The 24,462-nt window shown below is 49.5% G+C and overlaps 1 protein-coding gene across 2 annotated transcripts; it reads left to right on the top strand.

Annotated features, from left to right (window-relative positions):
• Positions 1-11,759: 11,759 nt before the first annotated feature.
• Positions 11,760-24,261, top strand: LOC109744360 (mediator of RNA polymerase II transcription subunit 16). Of its 2 annotated transcripts, none has more exons than XM_020303465.4 (16): positions 11,760-12,336; positions 13,132-13,200; positions 13,429-13,517; positions 13,672-13,784; positions 13,956-14,057; positions 14,509-14,593; positions 14,695-15,288; positions 15,533-16,151; positions 16,222-16,301; positions 16,783-16,865; positions 20,275-20,511; positions 20,834-21,011; positions 21,195-21,721; positions 22,493-22,669; positions 23,224-23,607; positions 23,715-24,261. In XM_020303465.4, the coding sequence occupies exons 1-16, from the start codon at positions 11,912-11,914 to the stop codon at positions 23,853-23,855; spliced, it is 3,903 nt and encodes a 1,300-aa protein (XP_020159054.1). In that variant the 5' UTR covers positions 11,760-11,911; the 3' UTR covers positions 23,856-24,261. The 2 variants fall into 2 exon arrangements, with proteins under 2 accessions (XP_020159054.1, XP_020159055.1); XM_020303466.4 differs by having other exon boundaries at positions 11,775-12,336; positions 14,698-15,288.
• Positions 24,262-24,462: the final 201 nt, after the last annotated feature.

Below are 24,462 nucleotides of genomic sequence, written 5' to 3'. Positions count from 1 at the left end.
TGTTGCACATGGCAACGGGCGGTACTACCGCGCGCCCTTGCGGTACTACCGCAAGGCAGGGCTCATTCTGGGTTGGTAAGGCACGGACTAATAAAATTACATCCGTGGCTACTTCCGCTGAGTTTCGGTCTGTGCAAAAATCCGGCATGGTACTACAACTCACAGGGAGCGGTACTACCGCGTAGGGTGTGGAAGTAAAAAATTACTTCCGCCCCTACTTCCGCGCACGCCACCGTCCTGGGCCAGAGGCCACGGTACTACCGCATGCTAGGAGTGGTACTATTGCACTCACGATACTACCGCTGCCATGGGTGGTACTACCGTGGGCAGCTGCGGTACTACTGCTGCCTTGAGCAGTACTACCGCACGCCATAGAACAGTAGAACTAGGAAGCCTTCATCTTCGCAATGACAAGGGAAACAACCGGTGCTCCAATGAAGCGAAGGAAATGTGGTGCAAAGGAACAGATGTGTACGTGTTGATTCCACCCTAACCTTTCCGAAGCGGACCCCCTCTTAATAGTACGGCTTTCCTACGACTCAATTTCACCGAAAAGAAATATAGAGAAACGCCGTCTTCGATAGGCTCCGAGGGGCACCGAATCGTCTTGTGCCTAGACATGAGATATCTGAAATGCTCAATGCACACGATTAGTCCGCAAATGTATTGTCATCAATCACCAAAACCACTTAGGAAGAAAAATGCCCTTACAGATACTTCAAGAGAAGAAAATATCATCTATTAATTCATGGAAGTACCTCAACAGAATCTCTACTGATGAGCCACTTCCAATTTTGCAAATGGTTATAACCAAAGTCCTTGAATCTACTAGTTCTCATTGTACTACATGATCATTCATGTAATGTCAGTCCAGGGCATTGAGGGAGTCCTGGATTAAGGGGTCCTCGGGCGTCCGGACTATGGTACGTAGGCCGGACTGATGGGCTGTGAAGATACAAGACCGAAGACTCTCTCCCGTGTCTGGATGGGACTCTCCTTGGTGTGGAAGGCAAGCTTGGCGTCCAAATATGAAGATTCCTTTCTCTGTAACCGACTTTGTACAACCCTAGTCCCCTCCGGTGTCTATATAAACCGGAGGGCTTAGCCCATAGAAGGAGGAACCATAATCATAGTCATACAGGCTATACTTCTAGGGTTTTAGCCATTACGATCTCGAGGTAGATCAACTCTTGTAATACTCATATTCATCAAGATCAATCAAGCAGGAAGTAGGGTATTACCTCCATAGAGAGGGCCCGAACCTGGGTAAACATCGTGTCCCCCGTCTCCTGTTACCATCGACCTTAGACGCACAGTTCGGGACCCCCTACCCGAGATCTGCCGGTTTTGACACCGACATTGGTGCTTTCATTGAGAGTTCCGCTGTGTCGTCGTCAAGAGGTTCGATGGCCCCGTCAATCATCTACAATGATGTTGTCCAGGGAGAAGTCTTCCTTCCCAGACAGATCTTCGTATTCGGCGGCTTCGCACTACGGGCCAACTCCCTTGGCCATCTAGAGTAGATCGACAGCTACGCCCCTGGCCATCAAGTTAGATTTGGAAGCTTGAACTACATCGCAGATATCCGTGGAGACTTGAACTTCGAAGGATTCGAGACCACGGCAGCCGCTCCCTGCCACCACGATGAACATGACTTAAATCTGTCATCGGACCATACCCAGGAGATAGCGCCTGTAACAGCTCTGACCCTAGATCCGGAGCAAATCGCGCCATCCGAGGTCGGGAGGCTCAACCCCACCATGGAAGCCGCAGACTCAGCAGCGTCGGAGCCGCACATAGACCCAACCTTGAGTGGGATCTGTATCATCGGAACCTCAGACTCGTTTTCGGCTACAGGTTCCGAACCATGTGCGTCCGCGCACGTCGAGCTTGATCAGGCATCGATCATTGAATTCAGCTCCGCGGACATCTTCCGGCACTCGCCTTTAGGCGACGTGCTAAACTCATTAAAAACACTCTCCTTAGCGGGGGACTCACAGCCGAATGATATCTGGTTCGAACTGGAGGCTGACGACAGAGAATATTGCTTCCCACCCACCGCCCACTCTATAGCCACCGTCGAGGACCTAACTGACATGCTCGATTACGGCTCCGAAGACATCGACGGTGTGGACGACGATGCCGGAGAAGAGGAGGCCCAAAACCCGCCGTTTACCGGACGTTGGACGACCACTTCCTCATATGACGTATACATGGTGGACACACCTAAAGAGAACAATGGCGACAACGAGAAGGATCCACTCGAGGACAAACCTCCTGAGATACAACCAAAGTGCCGACGTCAGCGGCGCCGCTCCAAGTCACGCCGTGGAAAAGACAACAATACCGGCACAGGAGAAAACAATACTCCGGACGATGCCGAAGACAATTAAGACCCCATTGAGGCAACTTCCGAACAGGACGAACGGGAAGACAAGCAAGTTAGCCCTGATGAACAAGCCATACATGAAGACTCGGAGGACAGTAATTATCTTCCGCTCTCCGAGGATGAGGTGAGCCTTGGCAACGAGGATTTTATCGTGCCTGAGGAACCTCTCGAGTAGGAGCGCTTTAAGCGCCGGCTAATAGCCACTGCAAGGAGCCTAAAAAAGAAGCAGCATTAGCTCAAGCTGATCAAGATCTGCTCAATGATAGATGAACTGATGTCCTGGCGGCCGAGGAATACGGCCTTAAGCGCCCAACCATAAGTTACCCGAAGCGCAAATTGCTACCTCAGTTCGATGACGAGGTGCTGGAGCCCGTACCATCATCGCGCAATGCGGCTGACCGACCACGTGCAAAGCGGCAACTCAATCCGAACACCAACCCGCCCCACCTCACCATAAAGGCAGAGATAAAACAGCTCGGGGACATACATATGACCTGCGGTAGGACTTAGACAGTAGAGCAGGCCAGAACAGATCTATCTATGGATCACGGGGACGTGCCCCGACACGCGACAACGGCTACCTAGCCGGACGCAACGATCATACTAACGCCCGGGCCGAGAACCGCAGACGGACTCCATCCGAGCTACGTCATGACGTGGCCCGATATAGAGGCGCCGCACACTCCCTTTGCTTCACTGACGAGGTAATGGAGCACGAATTCCCCGAAGGGTTTAAACCCGTAAACATCGAATCATATGACGGGACAACAGACCCCGCGGTATGGATCAAGGATTTTCTTCTTCACATTCATATGGCCCGCGGCGATGATCTCCATGCCATCAAATACCTCCCACTAAAACTCAAAGGACAAGCCCGGCACTGGTTGAACAGCCTGCCCGAAAACTCCATCGGCAGCTGGGAGGACTTGGAAGAGGCCTTCCTTGACAACTTCCAAGATACATATGTTCGACCTCCGGATGCCGATGACTTAAGTCACATAATTCAACAGCCCGGAGAGTCAGCCAGGAAACTCTGGACTAGGTTCTTAACTAAAAAGAACCAGATCGTCGACTGCCCAGATGCCGAAGCCCTGGCGGCCTTTAAACACAGCATCTGGGATGAATGGCTCGCCCGACACCTCGGCCAAGAAAAGCCGAAGTCCATGGCAGCCCTTACGACACTTATGACCCGCTTTTGCGCAGGCGAAGATAGCTGGCTAGCCTGTAGCAATAACAATGCAAGCAAACCTGGCACTGCGGAAGCCAGAAATAGCAACGGCAAGCCCCGATGCAACAGACACAAGCGTCGGAACAACGGTGACCGATGACACGACAGTGAACGCCGGATTCAGTGGCTCCAAGTCCGGTCAGCGGAAGAAGCCATATAAAAGAAACAATTCGGGGCCATCCAGCTTGGACCGAATACTCGACCGTCCATGCCAGATTCATGGCACCCCAGACAAACTAGCCAATCATACCAACAGAGACTGTTGGGTTTTTAAACAGGCCGGCAAGTTAAATGCCAAGAACAAGGAGAAGGGGTCGCAAAGCGAGGACGATGACGAGGAGCCCCGGCCACCAAACACAGGGGGACAGAAGAAGTCCCCCCAAGTTAAAATGGTGAACATGATATATGCTACCCATATCCCCAAGAGGGAGCGCAAACGCGCGCTCAGGGACGTCTACGCGATGGAGCCAGTCGCCCCAAAGTTCAACCCATGGTCTTCCCGTCCGACCACTTTCAATCGCATGGGACCATCCGACCAGTATCCGTCATGGCGGTTCAGCCGCACTGGTCCTTGACCCAATCATTGATGGATTCCACCTCACGCGAGTCCTCATGGACGGTGGTAGCAGCCTGAACCCGCTCTATCAGGATACAGCGCGCAAAATGGGCATTAATCCCTCAAGGATTAAGCCCACAAAGACTACCTTTAAAGGAGTCATACCAGGTGTAGAGGCCCGCTATACGGGCTCAATCACACTAGAGGTCGTCTTCGGATCCCTGGACAACTTCCGAAGCGAAGAATTGATCTTCGATATCGTCCCCTTTCGCAGTGGCTATCACACACTACTTGGACGAACCGCATTTGCTCGATTCAACGCAGTACCACATTATGCTTATCTCAAGCTCAAGATGCCCAGACCACGCGGCGTCATAACAGTCAATGGAAACACGGAACGCCCCCTCCGTACCGAGGAGCACACCGCTGCTTTAGTAGCAGAAGTACAGAGTGGCCTTCTCAAGCAGAACCTTAATTCGGCGGCCGAGCTCTCGGACGCTTTCAAACAAGTCCGGACTACTCTACAGCAGGGCAGCCCAGCTTGTCAAGAGCTCGACTAGCAATTTGGCCTCCGTCCCAATCCCGACCAAGTGGCGGCGTTCGTACCACGCGTACATAACTACGCACTCAAAATACCATGGACATAGACGGAGGCTTAACCAGATTGTGATCCATAATATGGCTCGACCCTTCCCTGGACACACATACTTTCACTTTTTCTTTTTATCCTTTTCAGGTTTCTTTTCCACAAGCTTTTTCTGACAACCTGATCATCGGTCCTCTCGACAGGATAGACATGCCAAGATGGCAAGAAGCACTAACGCATAAGGGTATTTCTAGGTGGTCTCTTTAACGATCACTCTACCTGTTTTCAGGACCCGCACGCAGCTCTCCCTTGGTTGTGGCATGCTAAATAGCCCTGTTGCTTATTGCACTACTTGTACAAATACGCTTTGACGTATTAATCAAACTATAATGGAAACAATTTGTGGCCCAACATCTGCGGCACTAGCTTACTACCCCTTTTCTTTTTCCTTCTTTTGATAATCTTATCAAACTGCACCCGTACATTTTGGTACGCTTTAATCTGCCAGGGGCTTCATTGCAACCCATAATACGACAACAAAGTCCGAACACTTTTTACAGTATAGTTCGGCGCCCCGAATTTAGCATCATATGCATTGGCTCCGAATCATGTCTTTGGTCAATAGTTGGGTTGCCCGGCTCCTGTGCTTACTACCTTACGTTCTGCTATATCGGCTAGGGTAGTAAAGGGAGAACTACTGCGATTGTGTCCTGGTTTATCCGGATGAGCACCTCAGTAGAGAAAGCCGAAAACTGACTGTCATGATGCGGCGTGGCCGGTCAGCTCTTCGGAGGTCTCAAATCGTTAGCGATTTTTTCCGCATTACGAGATGAATCGACTCTTACCCGATCAGGTGTTTACAGCACCCTAGTTCGGATACTAGGGGCTACGCCTAAATTTTTATTGTCAAACTCCTATGGCTAAGTGAGGGTGATAAAGCCACATAGTCCGATTGCCTGGTTCGTTGCGCTAAACAACTCCTTCAAGGACCAAAAAATTAGATCAAGAGTGTTTAGATTCCATCCCGAACACCCCCGTACTACCTACGTGGGGGCTGAAGCCGACGACTGGCCAACTCTCAAAATTTCATACACACGGCCGCACAGGAGGTAAAATATTAACAAGCATTATATTACATAGCCGAACTTGTTTCATAATACAGGGCGAGATAACATAAATGTATTCATTCAAAGATTACATCTTTCACACATTTCTCCGCTACAAGGCGGGATCCCTCCAGGACATCACTAAAATATCATTCAGGCGTGCGGTGCTCCTTGCCCTCGGGCGGTCCCTCGGTCGCAAGCTTGACGTCATTCATCTTCGCCCACTGCACTTTGACATGAGCGAAGGTCATCCGCGCACCTTCGATACAGACCGACCGCTTGATGGTATCAAGCCGGGGGCAGGTACTGACCAGCCGCTTCACGAGCCCGAAGTAGCTGATGGGTATGGCTTCGGCAGGCCACAACCGATTATCAAGTCCTTCATGGCTAGTTCGGCCACCCTATGCAGTTCGACCAACTGTTTTAGCTGATCGCTAAAGGGCACCGGATGTTCTGGCGCAAGGTATTGCGACCAGAACAACTTCTCTGTTGAGCTCCCTTCTTCGGCTCAGAAGTATTCTGCAGCGTCAGAAACACTGCGCGGCAGATCCACAAACGCCCATGGAGAACTCCAAATCCGGGTTAGTAAGAGATACCTCTTCTTCACATACTTGCTTTGCATACTAAAAGCCTTACCTGCTGCGATTTTCTTGGCCTCCTGGATTTCCTGGAGGGCGCCCTGGGCTTCAACCCGGGCCTCTTCCGCGCTTTGGCAAGCCTTGGCGAGTTCGGTCTCTTGAGCCGAGACACCGTGCTCCAAGGACTCGCATTTGTTCACGGCATCCTGGAGCTCTTGCTGGACCTCATCGAGCCTGGCCTCGTGCTTCTCACGGGCGGCTTGTTCCTTGGCAGCTTTCTCCTCGACCTCGGCCAACGCCTTTTTAAGGACCTCGACCTCGGTCGCCGCTCCTACAAATATCATGGCACTATGGTCAATACACATCATTCATTCTTTCCGAATATACAGTAGGTCACCACATACCTTGCTTGTCCTCCAGCTGCCTTTTTACAAGGCCGAGTTCTTCTTCGGCCTGCTCCAGACTCTGCTTTAGTCCGGAGACCTCAGCAACATGAGAGGTTGCGGCCAGCAACGACGCCTGCTTATTCACATAAGACATATTTAGTTAGTTTCCTGTGAAATTTACTTGATCCTCTGTCCGGCTTTTCTTTCCGAACACCGGACAGTGTCTCAGGGGCTACTGTCTATACTATGACTTTCTCTTTTGCGTCGCTTACCTCAAAGCCTGTCAGTAGGCTGGTGCAGGCTTCGGTCAGTCCGCTCTTGACGGACTGAACCCTCTCAACCACCATAACCATAAGGATACGGTGTTCCTCCATAATGGAAGCGCCTCGTAGCGCTTCCAGCAGATTATCCGGTGCCTCCGGATGGACAGAGGTCACCGGCGGAGTAGGCGCACCTCCTCCCTTGGAAGGAGGCTGCTTGTTTGATTCCGGAGCCGTGTAGGTCTCCGGAATGGTATCCGGCTGGGGGCTGAATTGGATATGGTCCCCATCGCCAGTCTCCATGGGGGTTTTCTCCCCCAGGTGTCTGGCGGCCGAGGGGACACCCTCTGGCGCCATCCTAACAGCCTCCTGAACCTCTCCTTGGCCTGGGAAGGTCCTTCGGGACAGCACCTCGGCGTCGCCCTTGGCCTTGGGAGAGTAAGCCGTCGGCGGTGACTCGCTGGCCATCGCCTTTGAATACAGCGAACCCCCTGATGAGGATCGCTGGGAGCTGTCGTGGGCCGGACTGCAATTGCATAATTCAACATGTTAAAACTATGAAGTAGAGAGGCCGGATATATGGACGCATCAGGTTTTTTTAGTACTTACGATGCGACCAGGGGCTTGTTTTGGGGGCGTGGCTCTGGGCTGCTGTCAACGTCCCACGCGGAGTTATCCGCGAGGGAGCCCTTCCCCCTCTTGGATGCCTCTGCCTCCAGATTTGTGGAGGCCGCCCTCTTCTTCCTTCCCCCTCAGGGGGAGAGCTGCTTTCTTCCTCCTCCTCGTCATCGTCTTCGGCGGCGAAGGAGTGAGTCTCGTTGTCTTCGAACGTCATGTCTGAAGCTCCTTTGCGGCGGGGCCACTCTGGACCCCCTTGGCCTTCTTCTCCGGCGCCTGGTAGGGCGCCGGAACCAGCATCTTTGTTAGAAGTGAAATTGCTGGTTCCTCGGGCAGCAGAGCCGGACACCGAATCCGCTCCGCCTTCTTTGTCCAGCCCTGGAAAAATAAATAGTGAGGTTTAGATATCTTCCATGACTAAGCAAGTAAAGTATGCACCTTGAAATGCGAAAGACTTACCGCACTGGCAGGATGGGCCAAGGCGTGCCCACGGTCCTCGGTTGTCTTCGGCGGCGTCTCGTTGCCCTTGAAGAGCACCTTCCAGATATCTTCGTGCGTAGTTCCGAAGAACTGTTGCAAGGTCTGGTGCTTGGCCGGATTGAACTCCCATAAATGGCAAGTCCGGCTCTGGCATGGAAGGATCCGGCGAACTAGCATCACCTGGATCACATTGACGAGCTTGATGTTCTTGTCCACCATGCTCTGGATGCGCGTCTGCAGCGCTATCAGCTCGTCCGATGAAGACCAATTCAGTCCCTTCTCTAGCCAGGAGGTGAGCCGCATTGGGGCTCCGGATTTGAATTCGGGAGCCGCGGCCCAGGTGGCGTCGCGGGGCTCTGTGATATAAAACCATAGTTTCTACCACTCTTTGACGGTCTTCACAAAAGTACCTTTGGGCCATGTGACATTGGGCATCTTGCTCACCATGGCACCTCCGCACTCTGCGTGTTGGCCATCCACCACCTTCGGCTTCACGTTGAAGATCTTAAGCCACGGTCCGAAGTGGGGTGGAACGCGAAGGAAGGCCTCTCACACGACAATGAATGCCGAGATGTTGAGGAAGGAGTTCGGGGCTAGATCATGGAAATCTAGCGCGTAATAGAACATGAGTCCGCGGACGAAAGGGTGGAGAGGAAACCCTAACCCGCGGACGAAATGGGGGATGAACACCAGCCTCTCATTGGGCTTCGGGGTGGGGACAATTTGCCCCTTGGCCGGAAGCCGGTGGGTGATTCTTTCGCCAGATACCCGGCCTCCCGAAGCTTGGTGATGTCCTTCTCCTTGACGGAGGAGGCCATCCACTTGCCTTGCGCTCCAGATCTGGACATGGTCGAGTGCTTCCTTGAGGCGGAAAGGATGAGGACTTGGGCGCTGGAGCTCGAGATTGGGAGGGCAGAGAAAGGGAAGGCGTGGGTGAAGGAAATGAATCCTTATCTCCTTATAAGGGCAGTGAATATCAAGCGCCTCCCCACTCGCCTTAAAACTCGCCTGTTCCCAAGGGCCGTGCAGATGGCACAGTTGGGTTACCCACACCCGTATTGATGAGAATCTCGTAATAAGGGGACACGATCTCTGCTTTGACAAGACGTCCCAGTGAAACCGCATCTCGAAGTGGCAGGCCAAAAAACGATTCGAAATAATGACCGGGTGATGACGTGATATCACGTTACCAAAAGTTGTCAGCGGATTGGACTCGTGAAATATTATACTCTCTGCGGTTGTGTGTGGAATTTGTTTTGCAGAGCCGGACACGTTCGTTGTGTCCGAAGACTGTGTTGGAGTATTCGGAGAAGGAACCCGCCTTGTAATGCCGAAGACAATTTGCGCGCCGGACACCTCGTCATTGAAGCCTGGTTCAGGGGCTACTGAGGGAGTCCTGGATTAAGGGGTCCTCGGGCGTCTGGACTATGGTACGTAGGCCGGACTGATGGGCTGTGAAGATACAAGACCGAAGACTCTCTCCCGTGTCCGGATGGGACTCTCCTTGGCGTGGAACGCAAGCTTGGCGTCCAAATATGAAGATTCCTTTCTCTGTAACCGACTTTGTACAACCCTAGTCCCCTCCGGTGTCTATATAAACCGGAGGGCTTAGCCCATAGAAGGAGGAACCATAATCATAGTCATACAGGCTAGACTTCTAGGGTTTTAGCCATTACGATCTCGAGGTATATCAACTCTTGTAATACTCATATTCATCAAGATCAATCAAGCAGGAAGTAGGGTATTACCTTCATAGAGAGGGCCCGAACCTGGATAAACATCGTATCCCCCGTCTCCTGTTACCATCGACCTTAGACGCATAGTTCGGGACCGCCTACCCGAGATCCGCCGGTTTTGACACCGGCAGGCATGAAATAGTAATTCAGGTTACCCACAAAACTGTATGTATCCATCATATATTTGTCATGCTTATGATCAGAAATTTCTTACACACAAGGATACTTCAAGAGAAAAAATATCATCTGTTAATTCATTGAAGTACCTCAACAAAATCTCTACTGATGAGCCATTTCTAGTTTTGCAAATGGTTATAACCAAAATTTATATGAAACATTGAAATATCAGTAGGCGTGCTTAGTAAAGGTTATGCCGACATACCTGGTTTTTGTACGGGTACACGAAATCAGCAGTCAGCTCGACATAGTTGCCCTTCATGACACCAGCGGGCCTCCCTTAATCCATACATGGTGCTGCCTTTGGCACCATCCTGCAGGTAATCTGATCCACAACACCAACCATGACAAGCAATGATAGGAATTATTCAGGAAACACCTCCAATCAACAAAACCTAATAAGATTTATCCTCAGATTTTCCATCAAAAAAGAGACTGACAGTGCACTAACAGCTCTCCGATTCAATTATAAACACCGATTTTCAATTTTAGTTGGTCTCAACTATTGCTAAACGAACGTACAGCTGGAGATCAGTCGCACTTACCAAAGAAGCCGATCAATTGTCCCCCTGGAACTTGGCCACCAGGAAGCACGACGCCGATCTTGAGCGGCTTCGTCGCGGCCGGCTCGGCCAACGGCAGCACGGCCGTGGACGGTGGCCGTCTGGAGAACAGATTGGCTATCTCGTCCGCGAGATCGAATGACGAGCATCAAATCCCAAATTCAAACCCACCCAGCCCGCGATCCGTCAGGCAAGATCCAGGAAGGACGCAACCCAGGAAAGAGGGCGTTCATCACTCACCGGGGCTTCCAGCGGCGGTGCTGGCCGGCTCGTCGGCGAGCGTGAAGTGGGAGCGGAGGACGGAGGGGAGGGGCAGCGTGTGCGCGATGCGGCTTGTCTGTACCTCGCTGTAGATGGATGCAAGGCGCCCGGGTACCGACGCGTTGGGTGCCCCCCTCCCCCCTGGAGGCCGCCGCCGCCGCCATGCGATGCGATGGGCCGGTGTGGGGCTGGGCTTGCAGGAGCGTGGGCGACGACCGGAGGCAGGGTCGACTCAGGGTGGATCGAGGGGAAGTGCACAGAAGGAGGAGAAGGGAGGAGCGGCGGCGCCGTTTTTCTCGATTTGGGGAGAGAAAGAAGGATCGGGGAGGCATGATTCAGTTGGAATCGGCCCAAAAATTAGGGAGCTGCGAGCGGAATCGAAGGCGCGGTTGTTTCCCTCGTGCGGGTGTGGGAAGGGCAGAGTTTTCGTTCGCCCTGAACATGTTCTCTTGTTTAATAGTAGTTTAGATAGATTAGATATCGGTGGGGGCGGGCGGGCCCTAGCAGGCAGATCCTACATTGGCCTTGTTCGGACGCGTCCGAACATTCCCGTATCGGGACAGATATGGACTAGATTCGGGGACTGCCGGTCAGTTCAGATGTTTGGGTCGGAAATGAGTTCTCTGGTTGGGTCACAATTTTCTGTCCGGCCACCGGCGGTATAGGTCGGGTTGTAGATGGTGTGAAGCCAAGCGCGAAGCCTGCGAGTCAGCGTTTTCCTCGCAGACTCCGCGATCGCAGAGCCAAACCAATATAGCCGTCCCGTCCCCTCCCCCGCATCTCCCTTCCCCCCCTCCAGCTCCTCCTCCACCCACCTGAAAGCGACGCCGGCGCACCGAGCACAGCCAACTCCCCTCCTCGCCTCGTCCTCTCGCCACCCGGCTTCCCCAGCGACAGCGACGGCCGGTCGCTTCAAATGACCTAAGCACCCCGCGCTCGCGCCCCCCTTTTTCCTCCCCTTCCCCCGTCCCATCCCTCTCCGTCCTTATGACCTCTTCGTCCCCCGCCCCAAACCCTAACCCCGTCCCCACACCGCCCCCAAACCCCGCATCGAACGCCACTCCCGCGACCGGAAACGCGGTCGCAGCGTCGTCGCCGCCGCACAAGGACCAGCAGCAGCAGCAGAGCCAGGACGGGGTCGTCGCTGGTGGCGGAGCGGGGGTGGATGGTGGGGCCGGGGGCGGTGGCGAGGCGGTGGAGGCGGGTGTAGCGGGCGACGCGATGGAGGTTGACGGCGGCGCTGGTGGAGGTGGAGGTGGAGCTGGGGATGTGGAGGGCGGAGGTGGCAGTGGAGCGGCCGGAGGAGCGCAGCTGGCCTCGTCACCGGCGACCGTGTTCCGGATCCGCCTCAAGCAGCCCCCCGCGAGCCTCAAGTACAAGATGCGCGTGCCCGAGCTGTGCAGGAACTTCAGGTGTGGCCGCTTGAGTCGCTCACTGCCTCCTTGAACTTGCGTCATTCTCTGATGAACTTAAAATCTACTACCATTGTCTTTGTTTTTAATTTCGTGACAAGGGAAAACGTGTAGCTGTGTTCATTGCAGAGACAATAGGTCATGAATTGAGTTGGCCTCCTGTGGCCTCCTAAAATGCTATGATCTCGTTTTGAAAAAGGGCTAAATACTGTTTACAGACTTACAGTTGACAATTTTAGTGAGGTCAACCCGCTTTTCCTAAGCCAGAGAAAATTCGGTAAAAATGATGAAAACCACTTCAGGAAATGCACAAATGTATCTGGATGATCCATGAACAGATCTCGTGGTATTCTACTGGTTGTTCTATAGCTAGTGATCCTGAAATTGCTAGGTGGTGATACCACCACACTATGGTGGAAGTGGAATGCTTAGCTGAATTTGGTAATCTTTTGTGGAGTGTCTTTCTTGTTGGAGTGCACATTTATTCCCATGTCTTGGTAATAACTTCGGTAGACAGTCGGTATGCTAAACCTTTACAATTCTGCGTGGTCCTTCATGGTTTCAGGAACAATGGGTACGATCTTTAAAAAATAAGCTGCCTCCGAATTTTAATGTGGATTACCATATACCAGCTTTAAGTTAAATATTTTTAAGGCTCTAGTTCCATGCACATTTTCCTTGTTGACATATCTATCTAAATCTGCTAGGATAGTGCGCCTAGTCCAATTTGCTGCACGGTTAACTGAAACTTGTAAATTATATCTTTTCCCCGTCTTGGTGGTCTTTCAATTGCAGCGCTGTTGCTTGGTGTGGGAAACTGAACGCAATTGCATGTGCATCAGAGACTTGTGCGCGGATTCCAAGGTCAGATATTCCTCTATCCGTTCCCTGAAGTTTACTTTGTTCCTCACTTGTTATCGCACCGGAATTTCATTTCCAGGCAAAGGAATTTTAGGTGGCAGCATTAATAGCGCCATTTTACTCTAGAGGCGCTTCATAAATTATTTAATTATTTCAGCAAATTGTTCATTTACCTTTTTTTTTGGTTAGGGGTATTCTTTCCCACAAAGTAATGTACTGGATTTTTTGCAGCTCTAATTCAAGCCCACCATTTTGGATTCCTATACACATACTGAATCCAGAGAGACCAACAGAATGTTCTGTTTTCAATGTTAGAGCAGGTAAACATCTATTCATCAGTTACTCAAAATATTCCTGTATCCTCCATACATGCTGTGATTTGATTATTTTTGTTTGTGGAATGCTGTCCTCAACCAAAGAAGACTAGCTTCCTGTCTCATTGTGTTTCACTGTAATTACATTCTTCATTGGCAGATTCTCCACGGGACTTTGTTCAGTTCATTGAATGGTCTCCTACGTCATGCCCACGTTCATTATTAGTGGCAAATTTTCATGGGAGGATTACTATATGGACACAGCCAACTAAGGTATGCAATTCTCTTGATCGAAGTCCAGATCACATAATAATGTTCTTTTCTGGGGAGGGTGTAGTGCTATTTAATTCAATTTTTCCATTGTAAAATAGTCAGGGTTTTGTTTATCTTCATACATTTTATGCCATTTAAATAATTTGATTAGTTTCTTTTGAAATGGTGAAGGGTCCTGTTAATCTTGTACGTGACTCCAGCTCCTGGCAATGTGAACATGAATGGCGTCAAGATCTCTCTGTGGTTACCAAATGGCTATCTGGAATTTCTCCGGTATGTCGTTAATGTATACCTATATTCTCCCTGAATGATAATGTTGTGTTGTACTGCATTATGATTGAAACAACACTTTATCTACGTAGCATGCTGTTCAAGGACCCGATTTCCTGGTGCAGCTGTAGTCTTGAGACTTCTATGCCTCATGTAACATTCATTTTTTCTTGTGAACCATACGAGATGTGATCCCACCTAGCTCTTGATAATACCTTAGTAAGGATACTACAGGAGTGAATCTGAAACTATTGTAAGATTGTACTAGTAGACATTTAATTCAAATGTACTTGCGAGTTGTAATTATAGGTCCAGCTTGCTGATGCACCACATTGTATATTTCTGTTAGTGTTTTGTTTTCTTTTGTAATTGTACTGCATCTGTGTTTGATTACCTATTTATTCCAGCACAATTACTAGCTGCTGCTAAATTTTTATTTGCCTTGGTTCTACAGTATAGATGGCTTCCTGCAAACTCCAGCACTTCGAACTTAAAAACCTTTGAGGAAAAATTCCTTACACAGCACCCTCAGAATTCAGGTTGGCGAGCCAAATGTTTAACTGAGCAGATGATACGTTTTTGGAGGAGACTTCCTTCAGACTCGTTTTATTTGATTCTGACATAATCTTGTTTACTGCAGCAGGATGGCCAAATATGCTATGCGTTTGTTCTGTATTTTCATCAGGGTCTGTTCAGCTTCATTGGTCACAGTGGCCTCCTCAAAACTCAGCACAACCTAGATGGTTCTCTACTAGCAAAGGGCTTCTTGGGGCAGGCCCCAGCGGCATAATGGCTGCTGATGCCATTATTACCGAGTCTGGAGCTTTACATGTTGCTGGTGTTCCCCTTGTTAATCCATCTACTGTAGTAGTTTGGGAGGTGATGCCAGGTCTTGGTAATGGCATTCAGGCAACTGCGAAGATAAATGCAACAAGCCCTCTTCCTCCATCTCTGAACCCCCCCTCCTGGTCTGGTTTTGCTCCATTAGCAGCTTATCTCTTTTCTTTGCAAGACTACCTTGTGTCTGAGGCTGCACAAACAAGAAAACAGATAGACAATGAGATCACTGAAGCCGCATCGATCCATTGTTGTCCGGTTTCCAATTTTTCAGCTTATGTCAGTCCTGAAGCTGCTGCACAGTCAGCAACTACTACAACATGGGGATCTGGGGTTACTTCAGTTGCTTTTGATCCCACTCGAGGAGGAGGAGTAATTACAGTTGTAATAGTTGAAGGTGTGTATACTTCTTAACAGCGGAAATCAATTATTATGAAGCCATGCAGTCACAATGGCAGTTGTAATTTGTTCTGTTGCACTGCATGAATCTCATTGTAATTATGTACTCCTGTCCTTTCTAAAATTCTCCATGTCCTCATTTTTTGGTTCAGTTATGATGCTAACCTCAATTATTATTAGGTGAATTGGTTGCTCTTAGCTTTTATTTGTTTCTTCTACTGACAACCATTCACTAATTGCAGGGCAGTATATGTCTCCTTATGACCCTGATGAAGGACCTTCCATCACTGGCTGGAGAGTCCAATGCTGGGAATCTTCACTTCAACCTGTTGTTCTTCACCCAATATTTGGAAGCCCTTCTAGCTTTGGTGGGCAGCCTCCAATGCAAACTGTTTGGTCCACTAGAGTTAACAAGAGCATTACACCAACAGAGGATCTTAAAAACCCTCAAACGTATGTTCCAATGCCAACAACTTCAGATGAACGGAGCTCTTCTGAGTGCAGTGTTGACAGGGCAAACAGACTTAGTTTTGACCCTTATGATCTTCCGAATGATGTTAGACAGCTGGCGCAAATAGTTTATTCTGCACATGGTGGTGAAGTTGCTGTTGCTTTCCTGCGTGGAGGAGTGCACATTTTCTCGGGCCCAAATTTTGATCAGGTTGACAGCTATCATGTCAATGTTGGCTCATCAATTGCTCCACCAGCCTTCTCCTCTAGCAGTTGTTGCTTGGCATCAGTATGGCATGACACACTGAAAGATCGAACCATACTAAAGATAATACGGGTGCTTCCTCCTGCAATTCTTAATGTTCAGACAAAGGTCAGCTCAGCTGTTTGGGAACGGGCAATAGCAGATAGGTATGCAACACAGTTAATACAAGCTGATTGAACTGATTTATTTAATCTCACAGTTGTGTTTTGTTGGCAGATTTTGGTGGAGCTTGATGGCTGGTGTGGATTGGTGGGACGCTGTCGGTTGCACACAGAGTGCTGCTGAAGATGGTATTGGTGAGTAACTAAGTTTGTAGTTTGTCATGTTCGATTTGTTTGAGTTGCCCTTGCAATTTGATGGGAAGTCGATCATTTTGTTTGGATGTTTAGGGCTTAACTGAATGAAATTTGATGTTTATGATTTGAAAAAGTACCCGGTGACATTGTTTTAAATTTAAATGGCCTATAATGGGATGACGTTCATGCTCCGTCTTAATAACCCACTTCTTATCTGAATTTGGACAAATGGCTTGGGAGTAACAGCCTGGAACTATGCACTGTGCATCCGCCTTATCTTGAAATGTGTTTTTGCCTATGTTCCTTTTCTAGATTCCTTAAGTATTAAAATGATTTTCTGCTGTGACCCGAGACAGAATTTCTTAAGCAAGTGGACGTCTCTGATTTTATTATAAACTACTATTTGCTCCAATATGGTCGGCAGCAGGTGCAACATTTATGCTCCTCAGCGAGAAACTAAAATCCTCTCTCTTCATTTCAGTCTCACTTAACAGTGTGATAGCTTTGCTGGATACGGACTTCCATTGTCTTCCAACTATGCAACAGAGGCAGCAACACTGTCCTGTAAGTGGTGGTATTGTAGTCTGCTATGCACGGTCTTCAATTACTCATTATTTCATTATTTATAATCAACTTGCTTACTTATGGAGTATGTAATTGTTATGACCGGCCTGACTTATGGCCGTAGAAGGCCCACCGGGCAATCTTAGCCCACAAGTTATCTTAGGTTAATTCGTATGCAAGTTATCTAGGTTATAAATATATGCTGTAAGACTCTTTTTGAGATTAAGCAATAAGAATATTATTATCCCTATTGCCCGGCTCCCAGAGGAGCCGGAACCCTAGCCGCCTCCAACCCTAGCCGCCGCCGCCATCTCCCTACTACGCGACGGCGCCATCTCCCTACTACGCGACGGCGCCATCTCCCTACTACGCGACGGCGCCCAGCCGCCGGCGCGCCCACTCGTCACCTCGCCCCGCTCCATCCTTCCCCTACAACCTCTGGAGCAGGTCCGGTAGGACCCCTGGTTCTACCAATTTGGTATCCAGAGACTCAGGTTTGATCATGTCGTCATCCCCACCCACGCCGCTGCTGTCCATCATCACCACCGCCCTGATGACCACGGCCGGGTCCCCAACGCCGCCGGCCCCGATCACCTCCGCGCCGCCGGCCCCAGTCACCTCCGCGCCGTCGACGATCCCCGTCTTCACGCCGGAGGAGATGTCCAGCACCTTGCGGGACCTCGTGACGGCCGTCCAGGGCATCACCCTGTACCTGGCCGGCCCGCACGCCACCCCGCCGGCTGCGCCCCCCGCCTACAGCCATCCGGCGCTGCACTGGCCGATCCAGAACGCGTCTGGCCCGAGCGGGACGCCCCTGCTGCCGTTCCAGGCGGGACACACCAGCGGGCCCCCGTCGCTGCTGCACCTACAGCCGCCCCCAGCCGCCGCCTAGCTCTGGCTGCCGTGGCCGTCCCAGGGCGCGCCTGCAATTGGCGGGCCACCGCTGCTGCCGTTCCAGGCGGGGCACCACAGCGGGCTGCCACCGCCGCTGCTGCACCTGCAGCCGCCCCCAGCCGCGGTTCCTCTCTGGCCGCAGTGGCCACCTACTGCCACCGCGGCTATCGCCGCGTCCGCCCACTCTCCGCAGCAGCCGCTGCACCTCGAGGCGCCACCTCTGCCCAGCTCCGGACTGCCGTCACCGTCCGGCCTGCCGATACACCAGGTCCGGTTCCCGCCCTCCCCGTCGCCACTACCAGCTTGGGCGGCCGGGTCTTCGCCACCACCGGTCTACACCACGGCTCCGGAACAGCCGACTCCGTCCCTGCAGTTTGGCGGGCCATCCGGCTCCACGGGCCCCTACCCGGGGTACTCCGACCAGGCGCCGCCCGCCTCGCTGCTCCGCACCTTCGAGCCAGTCCGACACGTCGCTCCAACCCAGACACCGCCGCGGTTCGCCAAAATTGACTTCGCCACTTATGACGGCACGGAGGACCCTCTCAACTGGCTCAACCAGTGCGACCAGTTCTTTCGCGGGCAGCGCACCCTCGCATCGGAGCGTACCTGGCTCGCCTCCTACCACCTCCGCGGCACGGCACAAACATGGTACTACGCCCTCGAGCAGGACGAGGGCAGCATGCCCCCTTGGGAGCGCTTCCGCGAGCTCTGCCTCCTTCGTTTTGGGCCACCGATCCGCGGGAGCCGCCTGGCAGAGCTAGGCCGCCTTCCCTTCACCTCCACGGTTCAGGACTTCGCCGATCGTTTCCAGGCCCTGGCATGCCACGCGTCGGGCGTGAAGGCGCAGCAACGGGCCGACCTCTTCGTCGGTGGACTTCCGGATCACATCCGCGTGGACGTGGAGCTTCGGGGACCCCAGGATCTCCAGATGGCCATGTACTACGCACGCGCGTTCGAGCGCCGCGCGGTGGCCATCCAACAGGAATCACCGTCCCGGGCCGCTGGGTCACTACCCTGGCCGGATGTTTCTGCGCAGGGTCGGCCTGCTCAGGCTTCCGCGGCACCCCTCACCGCGACCGCGGCGCGCCTGTTCCGCCAGCTCACCTCGTCCGAGCTACTCGAGCGTCGCCGCCAAGGGTTGTGCTTCAACTGCGACGAGCCTTACATGCCCGGCCACGTCTGTCCGCGACTCTTCTACCAGGAGGTTGCAGACTACATTCCGGAGGACACCGTCGCCGCCGACCTGGCCGCCTCAGCTGACGCGCAGGTGTTTGACGCTGGTTAATCACCTCGAGGAGTTCAGCAAGCGCTTCCCCACCTTACAGCTCGAGGACGAGCTGTTTGTGCAGGCGGGGAGAAATGTTATGACCGGCCTGACTTATGGCCGTAGAAGGCCCACCGGGCGATCTTAGCCCACAAGTTATCTTAGGTTAATTCGTATGCAAGTTATCTAGGTTATAAATATATGCTGTAAGACTCTTTTTGAGATTAAGCAATAAGAATATTAGTATCCCTATTGCCCGGCTCCCAGAGGAGCCGGAACCCTAGCCGCCTCCAACCCTAGCCGCCGCCGCCATCTCCCTCCTACGCGACGGCGCCCAGCCGCCGGCGCGCACGCTCGTCACCTCGCCCCGCTCCATCCTTCCCCTACAACCTCCGGAGCAGGTTCGGTAGGACCCCTGGTTCTACCAGTAATAGATGTGTCACATTATCTTCTTGCATTCTTGAGATAGTGCATTCATCAATTAGCATGATGGTTCTTCTACCACTTTTTACCCTTGCAACTACAAAGGAGATGCATACACTCCCTTCACTCTTTTATACTATAGTCTTGTGACTTGCAAATTTACTGGCACTACTTTGAGTTGTGGTGAGATTACTTAAAACACATGCAAGTCATCCACATCATCAAGCGCACACAACCAATCCACTTTTCACTTTCACTTTCCACCACATCATCAGGCATGCATGCAACCATTCCATTTTCCACTTCCGCCACATGCAAACTCTCCCCATTATTATTTTCATCTTTTGAACAAGAAATAATTGAACTTGAATGTCACAAGGCAATATACCATGCATCCACCCTCCATTTACCTCTTAAGTTTTCTACCATCATATGGTGAGAATGTTGTGCGGCATTGTTTTCATATGTTTGAATTTTATTTTCAATAATGCCGATGCTATAAATTTCCGCACCTGGATATTTCAGTAATGATAATCTTTTTTGTATATCTCCAAATCTCCAGTGCAATATGTTCTAACAGAATCCTTAGAGAGAGAATAGTCACATGCCAAACACCTGTACTTTGTAGATGTTTGGACGGACAGGTTATTTAGTGATTGGAGGTAATTTATATGCATAAGCATCCGATAGACATCGGTGCATTATCAGGCAGCTATGCTAAAGATAGTGCCTTATATGTTGTACATGGCAAGAAAAGTGGTTTTCTTGGCAGTATGGATTAATCTATTACTTTCTAACACCTGCGATTGATTAATTTGCTGCATGCAGAACCTTGATAGGATAAAGTGTAGGTTGTTGGAAGGAACTAATGCTCAAGACGTAAGAGCACTTGTGTTGGACATGCAAGCAAGATTGCTTCTGGATATGCTAGGCAAGGGAATAGAGTCTGCGCTGATAAATCCATCAACCCTGCTACCTGAACCCTGGCAAGCTTCTAGTGAATTGTTGTCTAACATTGAGCCTGACAAAATGACGGTTGACCCAGCTCTACTTCCAAGCATCCAGGTCCACCTTACTTCCCGTGCTTTTCATTTTGTTGTCATAAAGCTTGATTTATTACCATCCATTGTTTTTATTTTTGTTGACATGTGCTTTGGGAGCATTGGTACTTTGGAGATTTTTATCAACACTTGTACGTAGGTGGTATTAAATTTCTTTCATCATGAGCATTGCTTTCCCTAGGTTAGGTGAAATCATGCCCAACTCACCAACTGCCTCTTATTCTCCGACTAAATTGCGTTATTACACATTCAACATAAGCTGGATGCATAGAAATTTACATGTTGTTAATCCGTGGATGTACTTATTTTTTAGCACTGGAATGCAGGGTTATGTTGACGCTGTTCTAGATTTAGCATCACATTTCATCACACGCTTGCGGCGTTATGCAAGCTTCTGCCGGACTTTGGCTAGCCATGCTGTAGGAGCATCTTCTAGTTCAGGCAATTCAAGGAATATGGTTACCAGTCCAACCAACAATTCTCCGTCGCCGTCAAATAATCAAGGTTAATTTCTTATTCCATATATTTTATTGAAATTCCAGCGTTTCTGTAGTTTGTGCAGAACAGAAACACCTTGAAATGTTCTGTTTGCCATTTCATGTTCTACAAATGACTGAGTTGCTTTTATATTTTCTGATTTAGCATTGCTGCTTAGCATTTGATACTCCTGTCTCCTGCAATTTACAGGTAATCAAGGTGGAGTAGCATCTGCGACAGGGAGCTCACAAATGCAGGAGTGGGTCCAAGGTGCCATTGCTAAGATTAGTAACAATGCTGATGGCGCTGCCAATGCCGCACCAAATCCAGTTAGTGGGAGGTCATCATTTATTCCTATAAGCATCAACACAGGGACTTTTCCCGGGACACCTGCTGTCAGGCTTATTGGAGACTGCCATTTCCTCCATAGATTATGCCAGTTGCTGCTGTTTTGTTTGCTTTTTCGGAGGAGGCAATCACCAAGATTACTCGCAAATGCACAAAAAAATCCTGATTCTGCCATGCAGAAAATACAGCAATTGATGAATAGTAAGATAGAGGACAGTAGTTCTGCTATTTCTGCTGTAAGATCTGGTCTAGGGGCTGCCAAAGTGGAAGATGGTGCAGCTACACGTGGACAGTTGGTTCTTGGAGCAAAGGGTCTTGAAGAAAATCCAATGGGCAAATCTGTTAGAATTGGTTCTGGCAATGCTGGCCAGGGCTACACGTCGGATGAGGTAACAACAGTAATGTATTGCCATGAGTTCCTTTTGTTAAATCACTGTAGCACGTATTGTTTTAACAGAAGCATTGAAATTGCAATGTCCGTTAACCATTTTACACTTCTCAGGGACTAACAATATGAACGAAATAAAAAAGTCACGTATGTTGGAGAGAGAGGGGACAATGCCCACATTTCAGCTTACGTCAGTTGTCAAAGTTAAATCACGCACCAAACAGGCTTAAAATTATTATTTTTATCTGATCATATTGACAGATACATCCTCCGTTCCAAAATAGATGACCCAACTTTGTATTAACTTTGTACTAAAGTTAGTACAAAGTTGAGTCATCTATTTTGGAACGGAGGGAGTAACAATTATAATGAAGATGTTACTGCATCTCCATTTGAACATTCTTCTCTAGTTCCTGTAGTTTCTTGACCAAAACATCTGTATAAGAGCCATTACATGGTGTATTATATCTGTATGTTTATCTGGAAACTGTGAGTCAGCTAGCTTGTTCAGACCCACTGTAAGACTGATTACTTGGATAGTTTACTTTGTTGTATTAATCTACCCAGTTGATTACTGCAGTTTTACTAACCGTGTATTGCTGTAAGACTGTAAGATTTGATTGGATAGTTTATCGATGATATACTGCAGTTTCACTAATTACTTGGACTCGGGATTTTCTACATGCTTCTACTTCAGTTTCACTAATTATTTGCACTCATGAAATGCTTGATTGCATATCTGACAACTACATAATTTGTTGCGTTGTTGCAGGTGAAGGTTCTATTTCTCATATTGGTTGACCTTTGTCGAAGGACATCAGGCTTGCAACACCCATTGCCTGTTTCTCAGGTCGGTACTAGCAACATAATTATAAGGCTGCACTTCATCGACGGCACTTACACTGTGCTCCCTGAGGTAGTGGAAGCATCTCTTGGTCCCCATATGCAGGTACAACACAGTTTCTCAACTTACCTTCGCCTGTTTAAGAATTTATGTATATGTGTGAGTGTCCAACATTTAAATAATAACATGTGATAATAATAATGGTATATTGTCTGGGAGAAAAAGAGATTGTAGTATTCTATGTTCTCTGCTACTTATACTTGCCCAAGTTAATGGTGGATTGAGTCCCTAAAAGAATATTACTATATTCCCTAAAAGAATAATCAGCGATAATTAAAAATGGATCGGAGGGAGTACAACTTTGTACTAAATCAGCGACATTTAATATGGATTGGAGGGAGTACTGTTTTTTAGTGGCTCGGGTGATTCCAGTACTTACAATATACAACCTCAGTAGACAAGTGCCAAAGGTAATAAAAACCAAGTGAAATAGTGTTAACATACCATGGGGGTGGGGCAGGGGCATGTGGGTGGTTGTAACTCGTTTGATGTTCAGAGCCTCGCAGGTATTATTTATGGGTCTCATTCCAAGGAAGTGTGTGGAGAGGTGGTGCAACGATCTGAATATGCATTCTATTTCATTTTGTATTTTTTTGCAGAATATGCCGCGTCCACGGGGAGCTGATGCTGCTGGTCTTTTACTTCGAGAATTGGAACTGCAACCTCCTTCTGAAGAATGGCATAGGCGCAACATGTTTGGAGGACCCTGGTCAGAACCAGATGATCTCGGTCCATTGGATAATATGCCACATCTGAAAATAGGTGGTCATATCAACCCTCACTTGTCTGACATGGAAGAGGAGGGTAAAACTAACTTTGGGATTCAAAGTCTTTGGCCAAGAAAGCGCCGGTTGTCTGAAAGAGATGCAGCATTTGGTCTGAAAACATCTGTAGGTCTTGGAGCTTATCTTGGCGTGATGGGGTCTCGACGAGATGTCATCACAGCCGTGTGGAAAACAGGACTTGATGGTGAATGGTATAAGGTGAGTATGCTTACATTCGCTTCACGATCTAGTCTCAATCTTGTTCTTTTTACTAGATGTTATCAATGTATTCTATCCAGTTTTGTGTCTAATCGTCTCTTCTGCAGTGCATACGATGTCTGCGGCAAACTTGTGCATTTGCACAGCCTGGTGCCCCAAACATGGCTAATGAACGTGAGGCGTGGTGGATCAGCCGGTGGACCCAAGCATGTCCAATGTGTGGTGGGTCATGGGTGAAAGTTGTGTGATCGCTGTCTTCCGTGACTACTTCACCATGCTGATTCTTCTATAGTAGTTGCTGCTTGGCCAAATCTGAACGAGCATTGTTGGATCCCATGTTGGATAATTTTGTACCCAACAATTAGATCGGTGGTCTCATGCCCCAGCGCTGTGGTTTTACCTCCAGAGATCAAAAGCTTAAAGCAGATACTGAGACTTGGCTCTAACGCCTATGTAAAAGTGTAGTAATATTAGGGGGGATGGCAATGTTTGTATTGTGCGTTTCTTATGTCTATAAATGTATCACAATGTTCAAAGGAAGATGTTAGATACACAATGCTAGTGCTGGATGTAGCTAAATTGCTAGGGGAGTTCGACTGTTTCGATAAAAATCTGCAATCTTATGTAAATTTATGTGAATGTTACGTTCTGTTAGATGAGACGGAAGCTGCAGTTGTCACTAGCCAGTTCCTTGGCATCGGTGTTCTTGGGGCAAACTCTTGGGGCTTCTTTGATTCAAAGGAATTTTGAAGGATTGGAAACCTTAGGAATTTTTCCTGCGCTAGTCATTTTGATTCGTATGATTGAATTCTATAAGAATTTTTTCTAAGCATTCCTTTGTATTACATTCCATAC

The sequence above is a fragment of the Aegilops tauschii genome, chromosome 1, assembly GCF_002575655.3.
Source record: "Aegilops tauschii subsp. strangulata cultivar AL8/78 chromosome 1, Aet v6.0, whole genome shotgun sequence".
NCBI lineage: Eukaryota > Viridiplantae > Streptophyta > Magnoliopsida > Poales > Poaceae > Aegilops > Aegilops tauschii.
The sequence above is the reverse complement of the archived record's forward strand: the minus strand, read 5'-3'. Positions and strand labels throughout refer to the sequence as shown.

Coding starts and splice junctions, on each gene's coding strand:
- LOC109744360 (XM_020303465.4), top strand. CDS start 11,912: ATGACCTCTTCGTCCCCCGCCCCAAACCCTAACCCCGTCCCCACACCG. Junction 13,785..13,955: donor TATGGACACAGCCAACTAAG/GTATGCAATTCT, acceptor GAAATGGTGAAG/GGTCCTGTTAATCTTGTACG. Junction 16,152..16,221: donor GAACGGGCAATAGCAGATAG/GTATGCAACACA, acceptor TTTTGTTGGCAG/ATTTTGGTGGAGCTTGATGG.